This window comes from Balaenoptera physalus (genome assembly GCF_965194825.1).
Source record: "Balaenoptera physalus genome assembly, chromosome: 16".
Taxonomy (NCBI): domain Eukaryota; kingdom Metazoa; phylum Chordata; class Mammalia; order Artiodactyla; family Balaenopteridae; genus Balaenoptera; species Balaenoptera physalus.
In genome coordinates, this window is record NC_138898.1 from 8,223,670 (window position 1) to 8,246,171 (window position 22,502).

Sequence of the window (22,502 nt, forward strand, 5' to 3'; positions counted from 1 at the left end):
AACTTGCTGTATTTGAGGAGAGAGGCCGGTGCTTGTGTGCAGGACCCTGGAGTGTGGTGAGCCTCACAGCATGTCAAGTTCTTGTCCCCTCCCTGGTCAGACCAGCGCCCCATTTTGCCTGTGTGTCCCATCTGTACGAGGGTGTCTGTCCTGACCGTGCTTGTGGGGCTCACTGAAAGGAGGTAGAGACCATGCAAAGCTCTTATCAACACAGGAGTCCAGTCCTTGCAGCGGGTTGTATAGTTTCTCTGAGGTGTGATAGAAAACGGGGTAGTTCCTAGACATGCAGACTTCAATTTTGTGAGGCACCCTTGTGGCCTTGAGGTTCTTCCTTGAGTTTTTCTGACTTTCCCCAGAGACTCGGCTAATACTGCCACATGTTCTGTTCCAGGTGGCATCTGGGGACGAGTGCGGTCAAAATGGGATGCCGGTGATGGTATCCACCCACCCCGTTCAGCTCTGCCATGAAGGTCAGTGTCACGTGGGGACTGCTCCTCTGGGGTTTGGGGGGATGGTGAAGGGTCTGATGATCCCTGTTGATGGTGAAACAAGGTGGAAGAGTTGAAGCCACAGACTCACGTGGAAGACACTTGTATTGGTTCCTGGGGCTGCAAACACAGTGTCACGAATCAGGTGGCTTAAGCAACAGAAATGTATTGTCTCACCGTGTTGGGGCCAGAAGTTGGAAATCAAGGTGTGGGCAGGGTTGGCGCCTTCTGAGAGTTTGCGGAAGAATCTGTTTCCCTGCCTGTGCCCTGGCTCCTGGTGGCCTCAAGCACGCCTTGGCATCTACGTGGTGCTCTCCGTGTGTCTTCGTAGCATCTTCCTTCTCCGATTGTCTCTGTGTCCAAACCACCCCCTTTTATACGGACACAGCCCCGTGGGATTGGGCACACCCCCACTGGCCTCATCTTTTTTTTTTTAAAATTATTTTATTTATTTATTATTTTTGGCTGCATTGGGTCTTTGTTGCTGTTGCATGGGCTTTCTCTAGTTGCAGCGAGCGGGGGCTACTCTTCATTGCAGTGCTCAAGCTTCTCGTTTCAGTGGCTTCTCTTGTTGTGGTGCACAGGCTCTAGGTGCACGGGCTTCAGTAGTTGTGGCTCGTGGGCTTCAGTAGTTGTGGCATGCGGGCTCAGTAGTTGTGGCTCGTGGGCTCTAGAGCACAGGCTCAGTAGTTGTGGCTCATGGGCCTAGTTGCTCCGTGGCATGCGGGATCTTCCCGGACCAGGGCTCGAACCTGTGTCCCCTGCATTGGCAGGCGGATTCTTAACCACTGCGCCACCAGGGAAGCCCCTGGCCTCATCTTAACTTGGTCTTCTGTAAAGACCCTCTTTCCAAATGAGGTCATAGAAACTGGGGGCTAGGACTTCATCTTCTTGGCAACTCAACTCTTTTTTTTAAAAATTATTTATTTATTTATTTATTTATATTTATTTTTGGCTGCATTGGGTCTGCGTTGCTGCACACGGGCTTTTCTCTAGTTGAGGCGAGCGGGGGCCACTCTTCGCAGTGGTGTGCAGCCCTCTCACCGCGGCGGCCTCTCCCGTCGCAGAGCACGGGCTCTAGGCTCACGGGCCTCAGCAGCTGTGGCCCGTGGGCTCCAGAGCACAGGCTCAGCAGTTGTGGCTCATGGGCCCAGCTGCTCTATGGCATGTGGGATCCTCCCGGACCAGGGCTCGAACCCGTGTCTCTTGCATTGGCAGGCGGATTCTCAACCACTGCACCACCAGGGAAGCCCCTCGGCAATTCAACTCTTTACAGTACTCATCTCTCTTGAGTATGTATGACACCTGGAAGAGGCTGAGGCTTTACAGCAATGAGTTAAAAGCAATAGAGTAGAAACACTGAGAGGCTGGCCTCTTCAGAGTCCGACAGACCAAAGTGAAAATCCCTGCCCTGCAGCTTACTAGCTGTGTGACCTGGAGCAAGTCGTTTGGCTTTCTAAGCCTCGGTTTTCTCATCTGTAAAGTGGGGATAAGAACACCTATCTCACAGAATTGCTGAGAGGACTCGAGGAGATCATTCACCAAGCATTTTACATATTACGCAGCACTTAGGAATTCCAAAGAAACAAGTAAAATATAGAAGACAACAGAGGGCAGTATTAAAACTGGACAATGTACTTACCTATTTGATTTCATTCTGGAGTATAAGGCTATAAATTCAAAGCATCAAAAATGACTGAGTTCTACTATGTGAGGAATATCTATAAATTATATGAGGCAGTATAGCCCAGTGGTTGAGGGTAAGAACTCTGGAATCAGACTGCTGGTTTTGCCACCTACCAGCTGTGTGACCTTGAGCCAGTTAATTAACCTCTCTGAACCTCAGCCTCCTTGTCTGTGAAGCGCGATAATAACAGTACCTACAGCATAGATATCAGATATAACAGAAGTACCTCTTTCAGTGCCTGGCGCATAGTAAGTGCCATGTATGTATTAGCTTTCATGATTACATAATGGCTATGGTTGCTGTCCTTTACATGTAAGTTTCTGGGCTTCAGCTTCATTTCCTGAACAATGAGATGAATCATAGCATTGGTTCCAGAGGCTTTAGAATTTCCTAGTGTAAGAAAAACAACTGCTCTCTGTTTCCCCTCGCTATGCTCTGCTACCCACACCACATCTGACACCAGATGTGTGGGTTTTCCATACAAGTGATTCTGTGACACCAGCTGGGTGTCCCACAGTTCAGTTCGGTTCTGACACCATCAACCCAGAGTTAGCAACAAGTTCCCACAGGTTAAGGGCTCACTCCCACAACACTACCTCCCACTTCAGTTGCCAATGGCAAGTGGGGAGTCCCCAGGTTACCCACAACTTCTGTCCTACTTGGCTACCAATCAGAGGTTCTCACGACCTCCTCCTCAGATTCAGTCATTTGCTAGAATGGCTCACAGAACACAGGAAAACAATGTACTTATTAGATTACCAGTTCATTATAAGAGGATACAACTCAGCAACGGGCCAGATGGAAGAGATGCATAGGGGAAGGTAGGGGGGAGGGGATCCTGGGGACAGTGGATCGGGCAGTGGATCTTCCACGCCCTGTCTGGACAAGCCACCCTCCCAGCACCTCCACGTGGTCACCAACCCATAAGCTCTCTGAACCCTGTTCTTTAGGGACGTTTGTGGAGGCTTTATTATGTAGGCATGCTTGATTAAATCATTGGCCATTGATGGTGGAGCTCAATATCCAGCTACTCTCCCCTCCCTGGAGATGGGGAGCGGTGAGGCTGAAAGTCCCAGCCCTCTAATCACGTGACTTGTTCCCCTGGCAACCGGGGCCCCCATCCTTAGGGGCTCTTCCAAAGTCACCTCAATAACATAAACTCAGATGTGGTTAAAAGGGGCTGGCTTGTTATGAATGATAAAAGTCTTCTTCATGGCTCTTAAAGTTAAGTTTTAGGAGCTCTGTGCCAGGAACAGAGATGAAGGCCAAATATAGATTTATTTTTAAATTTATTTTTATTTTTTGGCCACGCCGCGCTGCTTGCGGGATCTTAGTTTCCCGACTAGAGATCAAACCCGTGCCCCCTGCAGTGGAAGCATAGAGTCTTAACCACTGGACACCCAGGGAAGTCCTTTATTTCTTAATACATTATACCCCTAGGTTGCTTGTTAAAAATTTCGATGCCCAGGTCCCAGCCCCTAGCCTCTGTCTAGAATACCCTAAGGTTGAGGCCTGGGGATCTGAACTTTTGAAAGCTTTCTAGAAGATTCTGACACATAGCCAGGATTGGCAACCACAGGATGAGATCATGTCACAAGTCTCTTCCTGCCTTTCAACCCTGTGAGTCAAGCTTCTACTTTGATGTGCACAAAATGGATTGTATTGACAGCAGCGGCCTTTGATGAGAACAGTGTAAAGCTGGCTATTGAGATGCACAGACTTTGAAATGAGAGTCATATTGTTTTTATAATTTGCAAACTGTAGGTGTTCTCAAAAAATTGAGAGGCACTGAGAATATAATATGCCCTACAGAAATGGTTTTCTTTATCATCATTTTATTTGTATTATTACTGTTGTTGTTTTTATGCCCCTATTTAATATGGGGTACAAGGGCAAGGAGTGTGTAGGAAGGACATAGGAACAAACTTGAAAATTGAGAGAGCCTTTCTCTCTCTTTCTGTCTCTCTCCTTCTCTGCCCCTCCCTCCCTTTTTTTCTCCCTCCTTCCCTCCTTTCCTCCCTGCTCCCAACATTTATTTATATATGAGAGGCAGTCTTCCTGGAAAGAGGAAAATAAGTAACAGAAATACAGGGTAACAGTCTGGGACAGTGTATTGCTGTGTGGATACCTACACACAAGGGAAAAGAGAATCTGGTTTGAGTGAGTCGTAGTTTGGTGGCACGTAGCTCTCATACCCTGCAGCCTTGCATCAGCACCAGCTTGAGTATCTGTAAAGGGTTTAAGTTAATCCTCTGAAGTCAAAAACTCTGCCTACATTCATTGCCAACCCAGGCCTCTGCAACTCGCTTTGGAATGATTTAATTTAATGAGGAAGGCAGCTTATCTCCTCGTGCTCCTTCCCCTAGGTTATTATAATTTTCGATGCAGTTTTTAAAGGGGTATAAAAGTGGGATTCTGGGTGACTTTTTTTGTCCTTTGGACAGAATTTTCTGACTGGGTCTTTTGATGTACGTTTGTGTTCATCTCTCTTGGTGTTTGCATGTATGTATGCACATAGAGAAAAGTCACCAGAAAAATAGCTAAGTGGGATGCTGGTGACTGTTTTCCTTCCTTCCATCTCTACTTTTTCCTATTACAATTAAAACTGTTCATTGCCATGCGGGAATGTTTCCTGTGAAAACTTACTGAGAAGCAGTGATGGCACAGTGGCTGAGCACACAGCCCAGGGAGCCAGGATCCTAAATTCAAGTTGTGGCTCTGCTGTGTGACCTTAGGCAAGTTGCTCAGCCTCTCTGTTCTCACATCTGTAAAATGGGAATCATAATAACAGTAGGCCAAAGCTTCGAAGATCACTGGGAAGTTAAAGGAGTTGATACACCTACAATATTTGGAAGAGTGCCTGGCACGTGGTCAACATGTGAGGAAAGTTTATTTTTCTGTGTTGGATTTAATGTTAATAAAGGCTGTCATTACAGTTTGAAGTTAACTGTATTAGCTCTGTCTAGCATAGCACTTACAAATTTAAAATCTGACCTTAAAATTTTTTTTTCCTACATCCCTTAGTCTTTTTCAATGTTTTACTTATTTGTCTTCCGGAGACACTGTGGGAGAGAGCAGTCAGGCAAAACACTTCTTTTAAACTGATTCATGAAATTACATTCTGTTTCCTCATAGAAATAAATTTATTTCGCACAGTATTTTTTCTTGGGAAGGGCAAGAGACCAGGAGATTTTGATATCAAACAAACATCAAGTAGTACAGCTCATGTGGATGAGGGCTTTCTCTCCAAAGCTTAGCATTATAATTCATCTTCAATAACAATATCTTAGAAAATCAAAATGTCTCATTTTTATTGCCACATTATATTTCTAGCTTAATTTGCCAATTTCAGATGCCATTTGAAAGTGCTGTGTCAGAGAAAACTGGTAATGATGCCAAAGCCATGCACAATGTCATTTACCTGCAGTGCCACGGAGAGCAACACATTGTCTTGCAACTTCAGGTTAGAGGCTAATGTGTTTGCTCTACCAAAACGTGATTGTTTAAATTCATATATTCAGTTTCTCCCTTTCTTTTTCCAGTACATGTTGATTTGAATTCCAAAGTAGCTGGGGAAGTACTTCCAAAAGAGCAAAATGTCCGTCAGTAGAGTGGTTGCATCAGTTAGGGCAGACACACACAGTCCTCAGCAAAAATAGGAATGAGCTACCGCCAAATACAGCACCGTGAGGGATCTCAAAACTATCCTGCTAAGAAAAGGAGGCCAGATGTCCACATCTGAATCTCCGGAACCTGTGAATATGTTACCTTGCATGTCAAAAGCAGGTTTTGCAGAGGTGATTAAATTAAGGATCTTGAGATGGGGAGCTGATCCTGGATTATCCAGACGGGCTCATATAACCACAGGGTCCTTATAAGAGGGGGTGTTACCAGATCGGTCGTATGGATCACCACTTAGGCCCTAGCCAGGCCGAAGCCCCCTGCCTTGGTGGGGAAGGTGCTCTTCTGTTCGGATTCACACAGCCAATGACAAAACTGACGCTGAGGCTGAAACAGCGCAAGCTTTATTCAATGGCCAGAGAATGGAGAAGCGGGGACTTAGTTCGAAAATCAACTTCTCAACCTGCCTTGGTCTGAGACACCGTATATATAGGAGGGTCGAGGCAAAAGGGAGGGAATTGAGTAAAGAGAGGGAGAAATGTTCATGACTTCTCCGAGAATAGGGGTGTGGTATGCTCAGTACTGAAACAACACCCCTTTTCAGTCCCTGTATGCCCTCCTCCGGCTATTGCCATGGCAACTGTCAACGGTCACGGTGCTGCTGGGTGTTATTTAGCTGCTAATGTATTACATTGAGCATATAATGAAGTTCACGGTCTGCTGGAGGTCGGGGCTTCTGCCATTTTGGCCCTTGCTGATTTGAACCAGTTCCGGTGGGCTCTTGTTTTTCTCTTCTGGTGGTCTCCTGTCGGATAAGGATAACACTTCTCTGCAGCTTACATCCCCTTAAGCAAGGCAGAGGGTTAGAGCTCAAGACTAACAGCCATGGTAACAGGAGGCAGGAGGGTCAGAGTCAGAGGAAGAGATATAATGATGGAGTGATGTCACAGAGAGGGAGACTTCAAGATGCTCCATTGCTGGCCTTGAATATGGAGGAATGGGCCATGAGGCAAGGAATGTGGATTACCAAACCAAACTTGGGTCCACTCGCCCCGTGCACAGCAAAGCCAGTGTACTGACACTGGATTGTGGTGAAGGAAAGTACAGTGTTTATTGCAAGGTGCCCAGTGTGGAGAATGGGCAGCTTAGGCTCAAAAGACTTGAACTCTCCCCTGGCTTTTGGGGAAGGGTTTTTAAAAGCAAGCTGAGGGAGAGGGTTGCAGGCTGCCTGATCAGCTTGTGGACGTTCTTCTGATTGGTTGGTGGTGAGGTAACTGGGAGGTATTTCAGAAATTTCAGTCATCAACCTTCTGGTTCTAACTGGTCTGGGGTCTCCATGCTGGTGGTCATCATGTAGTTAACTTCCTCCACCTGTGGGGTTTTTAGTATCTGCAAAGCAACTCAAGGATATGGCTCAGGATATTATCTGTAGCCCTTGAAGAGGAACTAAAGGTCTTGACTTTGTTTTGTGGCTAAACTATTATTCTTTTGTCTTGCTTGACTGTCTTCCTTTGTTTCTGCATTTTCTCATTTCTGTGGTTAAATTTGCTCTTGGGAACTTGGGGAAGGCCTAGGAGGCTAAAGGTTTTCTATAAACAAGAGGCGGGAGACACAGAGGTCTGTCCCCTAGAAGGTCCTGTAGGGTCCTGCTCGATTTCAGAGCAAGGAAGCAGATTCTCCCCTCAAGCTTCCAGGAGTTGACCCATTTTTGATGTCTGACCTTTAGAACTGTAAGATATTTTGTGTTGTTTTAAGGCACAAAAATTATGGTAATTTGTTACAGCAGCAAAAGGAAACTAATATGAGCACACTGAAGCTTTGGAGGCTCACAGACCAGGTCCTGGCTCTGCCGCTCACTAGCTACGTAACCTTGGCAAGAAATGTGTACTCTCAGAGACTCATCTAGAAAATGGGAATAATAATAATATTAACTGTGTAGGGTGGCTGCAAGAACAGTGGCTGGCCCAGGGTAAATGTGACAAAATAGGGAAATCTACAAGCAGAGTCCACTGTCATAAGTGTCCCTTACCACTGGCCTTTCCCCTGTTGTATCACCTGACCAGACTTTCCCACCTGTGTATTTATGCCTAAAACCTCACCAGTTTTTAGGGAAATAAAAATGCCTCATTTTTCTCCTTCTTCGATTCCTTTCTATCAAATTTATCACATTAGTTCCCCCTTTAAAAAAAATTGTTCAGGTCTCCCTGCTGATGAATGGTAGAGACTAAGGCATGATTTATCTGCCAGAAAACGCCTTTTTTCAGAAACAGAAAACCGTCTCTGTTTCACCTGGGTAAGAAGTTTCTAAAAAACTAATCTTTCCTTTTTTTGTTCCTAGTTGATTTTTTCTAAAAAGAATTGCCTGATTTTGCTTTTTTTAAAAAAAGAAGTGGAATCATTTCACTGGATTGAAAATCCTTACTTGAGTAAAGAGTGCTCCTGCCAATGCTGTAACATGATGAATGAGAGGAAAAGAATATGCCAATCATGATGCCTGGGCAAAGTGTGATGGGAGACCCAGTGCCAAAACTCATAGCTACCTGATAGAGAGAAAGACTTGGGACCAGCCTCACTGGTTGGGAAGGGAGCAAACACACGTGTCCTCTTAGCGCCCTCTATCTCCCCACAATTGGCCGGCTTTTTTAATGTTTCGCCCACTTGAGTAAAAATTCCTGAGAACAGAGTATTTCCTTTGTTCTTACAATAATCCCAAAGTTAACACAGGCTCTGAGATACACAAAGGGCTTGGAAATGACTGATGAACAAATGAACGTTGGCACATCAGACCAGTGGCAGCAGAGCAAGAAAATGCGGCTGAAGGGAGAGTTGTAGATCCTGATGTATCTGCTGCAATAATACAGCCCTAAGTAAATAGCACTTATAATTATAACAAGAAGTCTGGGGGTTGGCAGTTCCAAGCTTGGTGCAGCATCTTGACGGCGTTATCCAGACACCAAATAAGTGTGCCAATTATGTACTGTGGCTCACAAGATGCCACAGACCCACACATCACGTCCTCACATGACAGGACCCAAAAGCCAGAAGGGAAAAGGCACGATTTGCTACTCTTTTTTCTCCTTTTATTAGAAAAGAAAGGAAGGTCCTTCCTAGAAGCCCCCGCCTCAGGTAGGCATCCACTTATATCTCATTGGCCAGAATGAGGTCACATGACCACCACTAGCTGCAGGGGCTGCTGGGAAGTCAGGTACTTCTCTGGGCAGCAAGCAAAGAAAACGGGTTGGAGTGGATTGGCCACTGGACAGGCAGTCCCCAGTGTCTGCCAGTGTTTTGATTTCAAAGAATTATTGAGCAACCAAAAGTAGCACATAATGTTTACTCAGGCCTTTCAAAGGTCATTAAAGGGATCTAGCTCATTTCCTGAACGCCCGTTTTCTCTCTCCTTCCACCATCTTGCTGTATATATCTCACTCAATAAATAAGCTCCTTATCTTCAGTTCTCCACCCTGCAACCCTGCTAGATGTGCCACCCACACAGGCACTTCCTCTGGGTTGCACTGCATCGGCTCTCTACTTAAAGTGGTTACAGAGAATCCTGAAAACTGGCTCTGCCAGATGGCCTGACAGCTCCTTGCTCCTCTGTCCTTGGAAGTATGCAGAAGTCCCGGTGAAATCTAGTACTTCTCAACCTCTTAGTGCTTTTTCTCATCAAAAATTCTAGTGGAGAATTTCTGTCTGGTACATGTAGCCTCCCTGTTACTCTGCTGTGATAGACAGTCTCCAAAATTGCACATCCCTCCCCTCCCCCCAATAATCAAGCCTTCCCAGTATTCACACCCCTGTAGTCCTCTCCCTTGATATCTGGGATGACCCTGTAGAACCAATAGTATGTAGTGGAAGGGATGATGCATGACTTGCAAGCCTAAGTCTTAAGAAGCCTTCCAGCCTCTGCCTTTGTCTTTCATAGCACTAGCTCTGGGGAAAGCTAACCACCATGTCAGAACGACTCAGACTGCCATGGTGGAAGGGAGCCCAAGCTAGTCACATGAAGAAGCCATGTGATAAGAAAGAAATGCTCAGCTAGTCCCCAAATGTTCCGGCCATCCCAGGCCAGGACAAATCCTTGAGCTCCATAAACGTGTGCAAATCCCTCCCATTCAACTGGTACATCTTTAATTCATTGTTTTGTAACAGCTACAAGATATTTTAAGGTGTGGATGTACTGTAATTCATTCAGCCATTACCCTGATGTTGGGCGTTTTTTTTTTCTATTTTTCTCTACTCTGAGCAATGTTGCAGTAAACATTCTTGTACATGTTTTTTATTCTTTGTATTTTAGATAGCTTCTTCAGGAGGGAAGCCGTATAATACAGGCACATGTTGTTTTATTGCGCTTCACTTGATTGTGCTTTGCAGATATTGCATTTTTTACAAATTGAAGGTTTGTGGCAACTCCGTGTTGAGCCAGTCTATGGAGGTCATTATTCCAACAGCATTTGCTCACTGCATGTCTCTGTATCATTTGGGGTGCTGCAAACCTTGCCCATGTAAGACAGTGAGCTTAATCAATAAATGTCGTGTGTTCTGTCTGCTCCACCGACCAGCTGTTTCCCCATCTCTCTCCCCGTCCTCAGGCCTCCCTATTCCCTGAGACACAACAATTGTTGAAATTAGGACAATTAATAACACTATGGCAGCCTCTAAGTGTTCAAGTGAAAGGAAGGGTCACACATCTCTCACTTTAAATCAAACGCTAGAAATGATTAAGCGTAGTGAGGAAGGCATGTTGAAAGACAAGACAAATCGAAAGCTTGTGCCAAATTGTTAGCCAAGTTGTGAACGCAAAGGAAAAGTTCTTGAAGGAAATGAAAAGTGCTATTGCAGTGAGCGCATGAATGGTAAGAAAGTAAAACAGCCTTATTGCTGACATGGAGAAAGTTTTAGTGGTCTGGATAGAAGGTCAAATCAGCCACAACGTTAGCTTGAGCAAAAAAAAAAAAGAGCCTAATCCAGAGAAAGCCCTCACTCTCTTCAATTCTATGAAGCATGAGAGAAGTGAGGAAACTGCAGAAGAAAAGTTTGAATGAAGCCAGCAGAGGTTGGTTCATGAGGTTTAGGGAAAGAAGCCATTTCCATAACAGAAACGTACACGGTGAAGCAGCAAGTGCTGATGTAGAAGCTGCAGCAAGTTATCCAGAAGATCTAGCTAAGATAATTAGTGAAGGTGGTGACACTAAACCACAGATTTTCAGTGTAGATGAAACAGCTTTCTATTGGAAGAAGATGCCATTTAGGACTTTCATAGCTGGAGAGGAGAAGTCAATGCCCGGCTTCAAAGCTTCAAAGGGCAGGCTGACTCTTGTTAGGGGTTAATGCAGCTGGTGACATTAAGTTGACGCCAATGCTCAGTTACAGTTCTGAAAATCCCAGGGCCCTTAAGGGCTAACTCTACTCTGCCTGTGCTCCGTACATGGAAGAGCAAAGCCTGGATGCCAGCACACCTACTTACAACATGATTTACTGAATATTTTAAACCCACTCTTGAGATCTACTGCTCAGAAAGAAGATTCCTTTCAAAACATTGCTGCTCGTTGATGATGCACCCTGTCACCCAAGAGCTCTGATGGAGAAGTACGAGATTACTGTTGTTTTCATACCTGCCAACGCAACATCCGTTCTGCAGCCCACGGATCAAGAAGTAATTTTGCCTTTCAAGTCTTATTATTTAAGAAATACATTTCGTAAGTCTATAGCTTCTACAGACAGTGATTCCTCTGATGGATCTGGGCAAAGTCAATTGAAAACCTTCTAGGGAAGATTCACCATTCTAGATGCCATTAAGAGCATCCATGATTCATGGAAAGAGGTCAAAATATCAACATTGACAGGAGTTTGGAAGAAGTTGATTCCAACCCTCATGGATGACCTTGTGGGGTTGAAGATTCAGTGGAGGAAGCCACTGCAGGTGCAGTGGAAATAGCAAGAGAACTAGAATTCGAAGTGGAGCTTGAGGATGTGACCGAATTGCTGCAATCTCATGATAGAACCTTCATGAATGAGGAGTTGCTTCCAACGGATGAGCAAAGAAATGGTTTCTTGAGATGGAATCTACTCCTGGTGATGAACCTGCGAAAATTGTTGAAATGACAACAAAGAATTTAGAATATTACATGAACTTAGTTGATAAAACAGCGGCAGGGTTTGAGAGGATTGACTCCAATTTTGAAAGAAGGTCTACTGTGGGTAAAATGCTGTCAAACAGCATCGCAGAGAAATCATTCGTGAAAGGGGCAAACTTCATGGTTGTCTTATTTTAAGACATTGCCACGGCCTCCTAACCTTCAGCAACCATCACCCTGATCAGTCAGCAGTATCCACATCGAGGAAAGACCCTCCACCAGCAAAAAGCATATGACTTTCGGAAGGCTCAGATGATGCTTAGCATTTTTTAGCAATCGAGTATTTTTAAATTAAGGCATGCACTTTTTGTAGACCTAATGCTACTGCACACTTAATAGACTACAGTATAGTGTAAACATAACTTTGATATGCACTGAGAAACCAAAAACTTTGTGTGACTCACTTTATTGCAATATTTATTTTATTGCTGTGATCTGGTACCAAACCAAATCTCCAAGGTCTGCCTGTACAATGGTTAGACAGGTGCTTTTGGACAAAGCACTTGTGTCTGAGGCCTCACCCCACCTCTCAGCAGCTGTGTGAGGATAAACAAGAGACTTCGTGACCTGATGGTAGAGAAAATCAGATAGTGCTTGCAAACCCCTTTACTTGGTGCCTGAAACAATAAATGATGGTCATTATACTTATGTAGACTCCTGAAAATAGTGGTTCCCAAACTTGAATGCACATTAGAATCTGCTGGGGAATTTTTAAACCCTCATACCCAGGCCTCACCTGGAATAATACAATCAGAAGCCCTGGAGTGTAGGGCCCGGGCATGTCTTTTTCCAAGTTTCCCTGGGCTAAGTATTTTTAAAGCTCCTCGTGTTCCGCCAGCGTTGAAAACCCTTTGAAATACACTCCAATAGAAAATTCCTTATTCACATTTTTCAAAAGTAAAACATTGGCATTTCTGTTTTAATTTGGGAACATTTTTGTCCCTGCCGTGGCTGACACTCGGGGCATAGCTTTCCGTTCCAGGGCGCAGACCGTCTGGGTGCCTGAACTTCCACGCAGCTGTCAAGTAACACACAACCTGCTCTGTGCCTCTCTGGACCAAGAAGACAGCCAGCACACTGCTCTCTAAAGATAGAAGCATCCACACGGTTCCTGCAGCCTGAGCGATGTGAACCTGTCCCTCTCTTGAAGGGAAGACCAAGAGAGTCAGGGAGAGACCAAGGGAAAACATAAAAAAACAGCAAGAAGAGAAACAGTATCGTCCTGTGACAACTGCACATCATCTCATTTCCCCAGGGTGCATTTTCACCAGATCTGGAAATGGAATAAACACACCCACTTGCCAACAACTTTTCAGTTAACAAAAATAAAAATAATAAATCAGTGAGACCAAATAAATGGCAAGGTGCCCTCCAAATTGCTAGAAGTTTAACAATTGAAACAACATATTAGTGGGTGAGATCTGATATATGCAAACATACCTCAAAGACCAAATACTTCTGGGAATGAGAACAGGGAAACATAAGCGGAGTCTGGCTCCGTGTGTCAGTACAAAAGCTGGGATGTGTATCAGTGATTCTCAGAGTGGTCCCTGGACCAGCATCATCCCGTCACCTCGAACTAGTTGGACCTGCAGCCCAGCTCAGACCTCCAGAATCCAATGCTGTGGGTGGGGCTGGCCCTCTGTTCTCACAAGCCTTCCTGGAGATTCTGACACTCCCCCAGAAGCGAGGACCACTGCATCTGAGAACTGGCACGAGATGTGGAGGCTGCAGGAAACTGGAAACTCTCCCTGTCTCAGCCCTCGGCCTGGCTGCCCTTTGAGAATCCCTCAGCAGATAAGAGGATATTTCAGTGAAAGCCCCATTTTAGGATTTGCAAATGAAATTCCCCAATTCAGAAACATCTGAACATTCTGCTGGCCCAACACCAAGCTGTCAGTGGATCTCATATTTGCCAACCTCTGATTCTGTAAAGTTTTTCTCCCTAAAGGGCATCTCTCAACAAAGCCTTTTTTAATTATCATCATTGCCATCAGGTTATCCCAGCCTGAAACAATTAAACATTTAAATCCTACAGCCAACTCCGAGTGTGCTGGCTTGACCTCTGGCCTCACCGGGCATCCTGCCCATGGTGATGGGATCCCATGTGAGTCTCCCACAGGGAGGGACCAAGTGGGCGGGAGGTCGCCTGTGACCCGTCCCCTTGGCAGCTCTATTGCCTTTAACCAATAAGCTGCCTGTGGTTAATTCATGAGTCCTTTTTAGAATGACCTCTGGGAGGTACAGGGATTCCAAGTGACTTAAAATGTTTGAGTTTCTGAGTTTGCTGAGCAAAGGGTCAGACTCTGGAATATGGAGGTGCCCCAGAGGTCATGCCCCTCACTCCAGGATGCAGGACCCACTTGGCCTGGCAACTCCTCCAATCAGAGCTGCACCTTGTTACTTAACAGAGCCTGCCATCACCGCTGGGCAGCCCCAGGTAAACCGGAAGCAGGTCAAACATTCCTCCAGTTGGCTTTAAATCCCACCTCTCTTTTCTAGACCTCTCCTTTCCCTTTATTTTTTCTTTTCATTACTTTACATTTTTAAGTGACCTGGGAGGTATACCTAGCAAACATTCTCAACAGTCTACATAATAAGATAGGACAGGGAACACTTTCCCACCCCCAACTCTGATTGCTCCCCAACCTCCATCCCCAAATTTCCTTTCTGAGAGGCCAGAACTCTTTACAGTTTCTTGTGGCCAGAGGTATTCCACGTGTGTATATTTTTAAATCCTCCCCTCTACCTCTTGACACCATTAAGAAAACAAATGGGAACATACTATTACAGACCGTTGGACATGGCTTTTTTTCACTTACTGTATGTCTTGGAGAATGTTAATGCCTGTGGAGCAATTCACTGTGTGGACAAATGATCATTTATTTAACCAGCTCCCTATTGATAAGCCATTAGGGTGTTTCTGCTATTTTGCCACCACAGCAATAGTCCAGCAGACGATGTGTATCTGTTATATGTATCTTTGTGGCTCTGTGCGATTGTATTTATAGGGTAACATTCCAGAAGTAGAAATTAGAGCTCCCAGAGTGTGTGAATTTTTAAATATTGATATATATTACTGAATTATCCTCCAAAGAGACAGCCAAATTACGCCCCTACCCAGAAGAGATGCGGCCATTCTTTCTCATACTTTCTTCACTGCCGGTTACTGAATGTTTCCCTTTTTACCAAGTTGATAGGAGGAGAGCTAAGTCTCATAATTTTATTTTGCTTATATTTTACTATTCATAAGGTTGCACATCTTTTCATTGGCTTAAAAGCCAACCATCTGTCTTTTCTGTGGAGTCTCTGCTCATGTTTGGTGTTTATCCCCTGCCCAAGAGCCATCCCCTGCTGTGTTGGTGTTTATATAATGTCTTCATTTTCAAAATTGAGATATAATTCATATTCCATAAAATTCACGCTTTTCAAGTGTACAGCGTAGTGATTTTTCGTATATTCACAAGGTAGTGCGACCATCGCCACGATCTGATTCCTGATCATTTTCATCACCTCACAAAGAAGTGTTCCTTGAGCAGTTAATCTCTAGTTCTCCTCCCCCAGCCCCTGGCAACCACTAATCTACTTTCTGTCTCTGTGGATTTGCCTATTCCAGACATTTCATATAAAGAGAATCATACAATATGTGGCATTTTGTATTTGGATTCTTTCACTTAGCATAATGTTTTCAATGTTCACCCACGTTGTAGCAGGTAGCAGTACTTCATTGTTTTATATGGCTAAATAATACTCCACTGTATGGATATGCCACATTTTGTTTATCCAGTCATCAGCTGATGGACATTTGAGTTGTGTGCAAGTTTTTGAGTGAACATATGTTTTCATTCTCTTGGTTATGTACCTAGGAAGGGAATTACTGGGTCATGTAGCAACTTGATGTCTAACTTTTTAAGGAACTGCAAAGCAGTTGCACCATTTTACATCCCAGCAGGAATGTATGGGGGTTCCGATTTCTCCACATCCTCCTCAACACTGGTTATTGCCTGTCTTTTTGATTATGGCCATCCTAGTGGGTGTGAAGGGGTAACAGATTGTGGTTTTGATTGCCTTTCCCTAATGGCTGATGATGTTGAGCATCTTTTTATGCGCTCATTGATCATTTGTATCTCTACCTCTGCAGAATATAATGTCTTCTTTTTTTTTTATAAGTTTATTTTATTTTATTTTATTTTATTTTTGGCTGCGTTGGGTCTTCGTTGCTGCACGCGGGTTTTTCTCTGGTTCGGCGAGCAGGGGCTACTCTTCGTTGCGGTGCGTGGGCTTCTCATTGTGGTGGCTTCTCTTGTTGGGAGCACGGGCTCTAGGCATGTGGGCTTCAGTAGTTGCAGCACGCAGGCTCAGTAGTTGTGGCTCACGGGCTCTAGAGCGCAGGCTCAGTAGTTGTGGTGCACAGGCTTAGTTGCTCCACAGCATGTGGGATCTTCCGGATCAGGGCTCGAACCCATGTCTCCTGCATTGGCAGGCGGGTTCTTAACCACTGTGCCACCAGGGAAGTCCTATAATGTCTTCTTGATTTGGCTCTTTTCCGCATCCTTCTCCTCTAGTCCCTTGTTTCATATGACTTTCTGGCTAGCTACTCTCAGTGCCCTGGGGCCCCAAGCTAATAACTGTCACTTTTTAGCAGTGTTCTATGTGGCCTGAATTCAACCTACCCCCACCTAGCATCTCCAAAGCTTACCCTTTGTATCCTAAGAGCTGAGGGCACTAATAGAATGTTATATGATTTTCCTGGTAAGTTTTTTTTTTTTTTTTTACCATTTAAAAGGTGTTTAATATTGTAAATATATGTGATCAATGTTCCTGCTGCTTTGCATCACTGCTACCCTTGGGGGTGGGAGCCACTCATCACATTGCTGCTGGAAATGTGAATCTCTAGAGCCTCTTTTGGGGAAGTAATCCGGCAGTGTCTATTTTAGAAGTTAAATGCACATTAACTTGTGTGCAGCAATTCTACATCTGTACCTCTATTCCATCGAAATAAAGCACTAGTTTAGGATTTTTGAACATGGAAGTTTTCCCCAATGTTGTTTATAATGGAAATGGAAAAATAAAGGTTTGGAAACTATCAGAATGTTCATTAATTAGGCAATGGCATACATGTCTTTTGGTATATCCATATTAAGGAATATTTTGCAGCTATTAAAAAAAAAGATAAGATATATTTGGATATATTGATTGAGAGGGAGAACTATTGATGTCTTAGTCCATTTGGACTGCTCTAACAAAAATACCATAGACTGGGTGGCTTAAACAATAACCATTTATTTCTCACTGCGCTAGAGGCTGAGAAGTCCAAAATCAGGGTGCCAGCAGATTCTTTCTCTGGTGAGGGACAGGTTCCTGGTTCACAGTCAGCCATCTTTCCACTGTGTCCTCACATGGTGGAGGAAGCAAAAGAGCTCTTTAGTGCCTCCTTTCTAAGGGCACTAATCCCATTCATGAGGGCTCCACCCTCATGACCTAATTACCTCCCAAAGCCCCCACCTCCTAATACCATCACAGTGGAGGTTAAGATTCAGCTTATGAACTTCGGTGGGGGGGGCAGACACAAACATTTAATCCATAACAGTGATATATAAAAGCAATCAAAAACAATATCCAAATACCGTATGCTAACACATATATATGGAATCTAAAAAAAAAAGGTTCTGATGAACCTAGGGCAGGACAGGATTAAAGACGCAGACGTAGAGAATGGACTTGAGGACACGGGGAGGGGGAAGGGTAAACTGGGACGAAGTGAGAGGGTGGCATGGACATATATACACTACCAAATGTAAAATAGCTAGTGGGAAGCAGCCGCATAGCACAGGGAGATCAGCTCGGTGCTTTGTGACCACCTAGAGGGGTGGGATAGGGAGGGTGGGAGGGAGATGCAAGAGGGAGGGGATATGGGGGTATATGTATATGTATAGCTGATTCACTTTGTTATAAAGCAGAAACTAACACACCATTATAAAGCAATTATACTCCAATAAAGATGTTAAAAAAACAAACAAACAAAAAAATCTAACATAATCCTATTTTTATAAAAACCAACCAGGATATGTGTACATGTATCTGGGAGGCTTGTATGTATTTGTCTGAGCATGAACAAAGTTTGATAAGCCACCCCGGGTTGCAGATGTTCATTATACTGCAATGAGGGTAGAGGGTAGAGACAGGGAAAGGAAAGGGTTGAAAGATTAATCATATGGGCGGTAAATGCATGTTAAATGTGTATTATTATCAAACTGAGAAAAACTCAAACATCTGATGTGTCTTTGAGTGAAATATTTGCTCATGTTGGAGCAAAGCCTGGTTCTACAGTTAAATTATCTTTGTATGTTCCAGACTTTTACAGGCATATGAATGATAGGAAATGTGTGAGTAAAGAGGAGAGGAAAAATCGTAAGTCACTGGTGTAGTCTTGCCCCACAGTGACTAACAGTCACTGCTGACTTTAGAGGATGCTTTCGCGAGAGCGTGGCGTGAGTTACCTTCTGCCCACGTAATGTTTGAACCCAGCATTTTCATCACCAAATGTTTAGACACATTGTATCCAGCTGACAGTTGAGAATTCTTCCCTCCTGCCCCCCAAACTCATTCCTTTCTTTTATTTATGCTAGAATCTCTTGGAGAAGATAACCTGGCTTTTTAATATTGAGATGGAGAGCGTGAAATCTGATCATTCAGTGAAGTTTTCAAATCTAACATCTCCCTCCAAGCCATAGGCAGCTGCCACGTGAATCCTTATTTCAAGACCTTTAAAACAACGAATGCATTTACACAACACAGAAAGCCGCAGTTGTTTGAAATGTCATTTGACTCCTGCAGGCTGACCGCAAAAGGGTCATTTTTTGCAAAACTTTTTGAGGTCTTCATCAGTCTTCCCTAGGGCCTATTTGTAATCCTTTGATATTCAACTACAGTTCTCTTTTGAAGAATTTAGTGTGTCATCATCTACTTTCCCTTCTATTTTTCCTTCTTCTTTGGCGAACTACTTTAACTCTGCCAGAGCCTCATCCAACAATAACCATGTGTGTGATCTTTATATGACTATGAACTCTTCCATCTTTTGCAAGATTTGCAATTTCCCTTTACAATTAGTGTGCATTGTATTTCCTCTTTATTTAGTTTTTATCCTGACTGACCACCATATTGACACTTGTGACAGTGTCGCATAGGAAGGGATGTCTGAGTGGGGAATCGTAAGTGGACGCTTCATTTGTGAATAAAATTATGATGACAGTTTCTGTTTTCCTCTTTAACCTTAAGAACTAGGAATGTTTAGATAATGAATTCTTAAAAGAAGTCTAAAATAAGTTTAGCCATTTTAAAATGAAAGTGGCAGGGAGGGGAAACATAAGGGTAAGGGATTAAGAGATACAAACTACTTTGTATAAAATATATAAACAAAAGCATGTATTGTACAGCACAAGGAAATATAGCCATTGTTTTGTAATAACTTTAAATGGTATAAGCTATAAAAATATTGAATCATTATGTTGTACACCTGAGGCCAATATAATGTAAATCAACTATACTTCAATAAAAAATGTACATAAAAGTTAAAAAAAAAAGAACTCCATCTCTGCCACCACCATTATTACTTGGGTTGCTGTTTTTGCCGCTGTTAAAATCATGGCTGCTGAGCACCTGCTATGCCCCTGGCTCTTCTCCCTGCCTTACCGTGTTCCCTGACTTAATCCTACTATATGCCAAGCACTGCTGGGGGCACTGGGGATGCAGCTGTAATCAAAACAGACCAAGTCTGTCCATTCAGGGCTTATGTTCTACTGGGGAAGAAACAAGTAAACGATGAATTAATGAGATCATTTCAGAGACCAATGAATGCTCTGCAAAATCCGTGGAGTGAATGGGGGTGAGCGGGAGGGGTTACTTTAGAGAGGGTGGTCTAGGAAGGTCTGACCTGGGGCCTGATTGATAACGAGGTAGCCATGGAAGATCTTAGGGGAAGCATTCCCAGGTGGAAAGGACAAGTAGTGCGAAGGGCCTCGGGTGGGACTACAATTGGTGAGCTGAGAGGTGAGAGGAAGCACACAGAGGAAGCACACAGTATGATCTGAGGTTCTGGTGGGTGTGGTCTACCGTAGTTTGTATTACTGAGTCCAAGTTTGTGCTGCATGACAGACCAATAATTTGAGAGATGAGGCATTGGGGCAAGGAATAGCGACTTTATTCGGTAAGCCAGTAGACCAAGAAGATGGTGGATTAGTGTCCCAAAGAACCGTGTTCCCCGAGTTAGAATTCAGGCTTCTTTTATACTAAAAGGGGGTGTGGCTGGTTGCTGCAGACTTCTTGGTGACAGAACCCTTCGTTCTTGCAGCTGTCCATGTAGGTCTGGTTATAATGTTCCTATAAGCTTCCACCAAGACAAATGTTATTTTCTGTTCTGCAACTTTCTATCTCTATATGAAAGGAAAAGTATTATACCTTTAAAGGTCAGAGCCCATCTGAGAATGGGCTCTCCTGTATATTTCAGGCTCTAGGCAACATTTTTTATACCTTTAAAGTCAGAGCCCATCTGAGAATGGGCTCTCCTGTATATTTCAGGCTCTAGGCAACATTTTTTATACCTTTAAAGTCAGAGCCCATCTGAGAATAGGCTCTCCTGTATATTTCAGGCTCTAGGCAACATTTTTTATACAAAGTTGCAGAGCCAGCATGACTAAGCACAGGCAACAGAGCACAAGGGTTAGAGCTAAAGGGAGAGATCCAATATGGAGTCAGGTTTGTTCTTCTCTGTTGTATTTGGACTTGATTTTAATTGTGATGAGGCCCTCTTTGGATAGTTTTATGCAGATTAATGATATGATCTGATTTTTATTTAAAACAAATAAACAAAAATCATACACCAATGTTGCCCAGATATGAGAAAGCACAGGCTTTTATTCCCCCTTGTGCAGTTTTTTTTTTTTTCTTGAAAATCCACTCATTCTATTACCCAAACTTTGTTCCACTCATCTTTCCTCCCTTGCTCTTCTGTTCTTGCTTCTACTACAATACATTGTTAGGAATTTGAGCTTTGAAATCAGGCAAACATGTGTTCAAATCCTGACTCCACCACTTGTGAGCAGGATAATGTTAGAAAAGTGACTTTATTCTCAGAGCCGCAGTTTCCACACCTGTGAAATGGGAGTGATGATGGTATCTAGCATAGATTTGCTGTAATACATAAATACAATGTATCTTGTTACATACAGCATTTACTATAATGCCTGGTACCTGGGAAACATTCCATGAATATTAGCTATTGTGTTTACAGTTGTACCAAGTGAAAATTGTAGCTTTGGCACATGAAAAAAAACAAAACAAAAGATAGCCCTTACTCAGAAGTTCTGAATAGTGTAACACAAACCTTGTGTGTGTATGTATGTGTTTGTCTTAAATATGTGATAGAAATCTGATGAAGCAGTTTGTTTTAACTAAGAATACTTGGTGCTTGGAAAAAGCATTCTTGAAACTTCTCTGGCCCAGGTTCTTAGATTTCTGAAGATAAATGAATTCATATCATTACTATTTTAAAAGTCTTTCCAGAGCACCCAAATTTAGAGGTTAAACCATTGGAATAATTCCTTCCCTTATGCTTCTATTTAGAAAATTAAATAGTAATTGTAGTAATAATATATAAATATAACAAAACAACTAATATTTGTTAAATATCCACACATACCCGCCCGTGTTAAGTACTGTGTAGGAAGTATTTCATTTAATCCTCACAGTCTCCCTTTGAAGAAGACACTTATTTTCTTGTCCATTTTATAAGAAAATGGAGGCACAGAGATATAAAGTAACTTGTCCAGGTCAAATATTTAATATTTTAGAGGTTAAACCCAGGTCCCTCTGATCCACAATCTTAAGTACTTAACAATTACGCTAAGATGCCATTCATCTCCATCACATGCCTAGATAAAATGACTTTCTTAGGGCTTCCCTGGTGGTGCAGTGGTTAGGAATCTGCCTGCCAATGCAGGGGGGCGTGGGTTCGAGCCCTGGTCCGGGAAGATTCCACATGCCGTGGAGCAACTAAGCCCGTGCGCTGCAACTACTGAGCCTGTGCTCTAGAGCCCACGAGCCACAACTACGGAGCCCGCGTGCTTCAACTACTGAAGCCCACACACCTAGAGCCTGTGCTCTGCAACGAGAGAGGCCACCACAGTGAGAACCCCGTGCACCACAGCGAGGAATGGCCCCCGCTTGCCACAACTAGAGAAAGCCCGCACACAGCAGCAAAGACCCAACGCAGCCAAAAAATAAATAAATTAAAAAAAAAAGACTTTCTTAAAACATACACATACACACACACTACAAAATATCTTTTCTGCATTAAGGAGATCAAAATTTTCAACTCTCCTAAATATTTGGGAGCTACCATTTGCATTCTTACTTGATTTCTTTTTATCTTCCTTAAACTCTTACACATTTTTTTCATGGAAAGTAAAATCTCTTTGGTATGTCATCTGTTTGTCTGCTTTATGAGAAAACTTTTTATTGAAACCAGATTCCAGATGGGCTTCTCCCAGGATTTTTCATAGGAACGGAAAG

At 43.5% G+C, this 22,502-nt stretch overlaps 1 protein-coding gene across 12 annotated transcripts in view; it reads left to right on the forward strand.

Moving 5' to 3' along the window:
- Window positions 1-22,502, forward strand: part of BCAS1 (brain enriched myelin associated protein 1) — a 108,081-nt gene that overhangs the window by 14,330 nt on the left and 71,249 nt on the right. For all 12 annotated transcript variants that reach the window (XM_082428137.1, XM_082428139.1, XM_082428131.1 and 9 more), the window contains exon 3: window positions 392-470. In XM_082428137.1, the coding sequence (XP_082284263.1) occupies window positions 392-470 (79 nt within the window). The remainder of the gene's footprint in view (window positions 1-391; window positions 471-22,502) is intronic.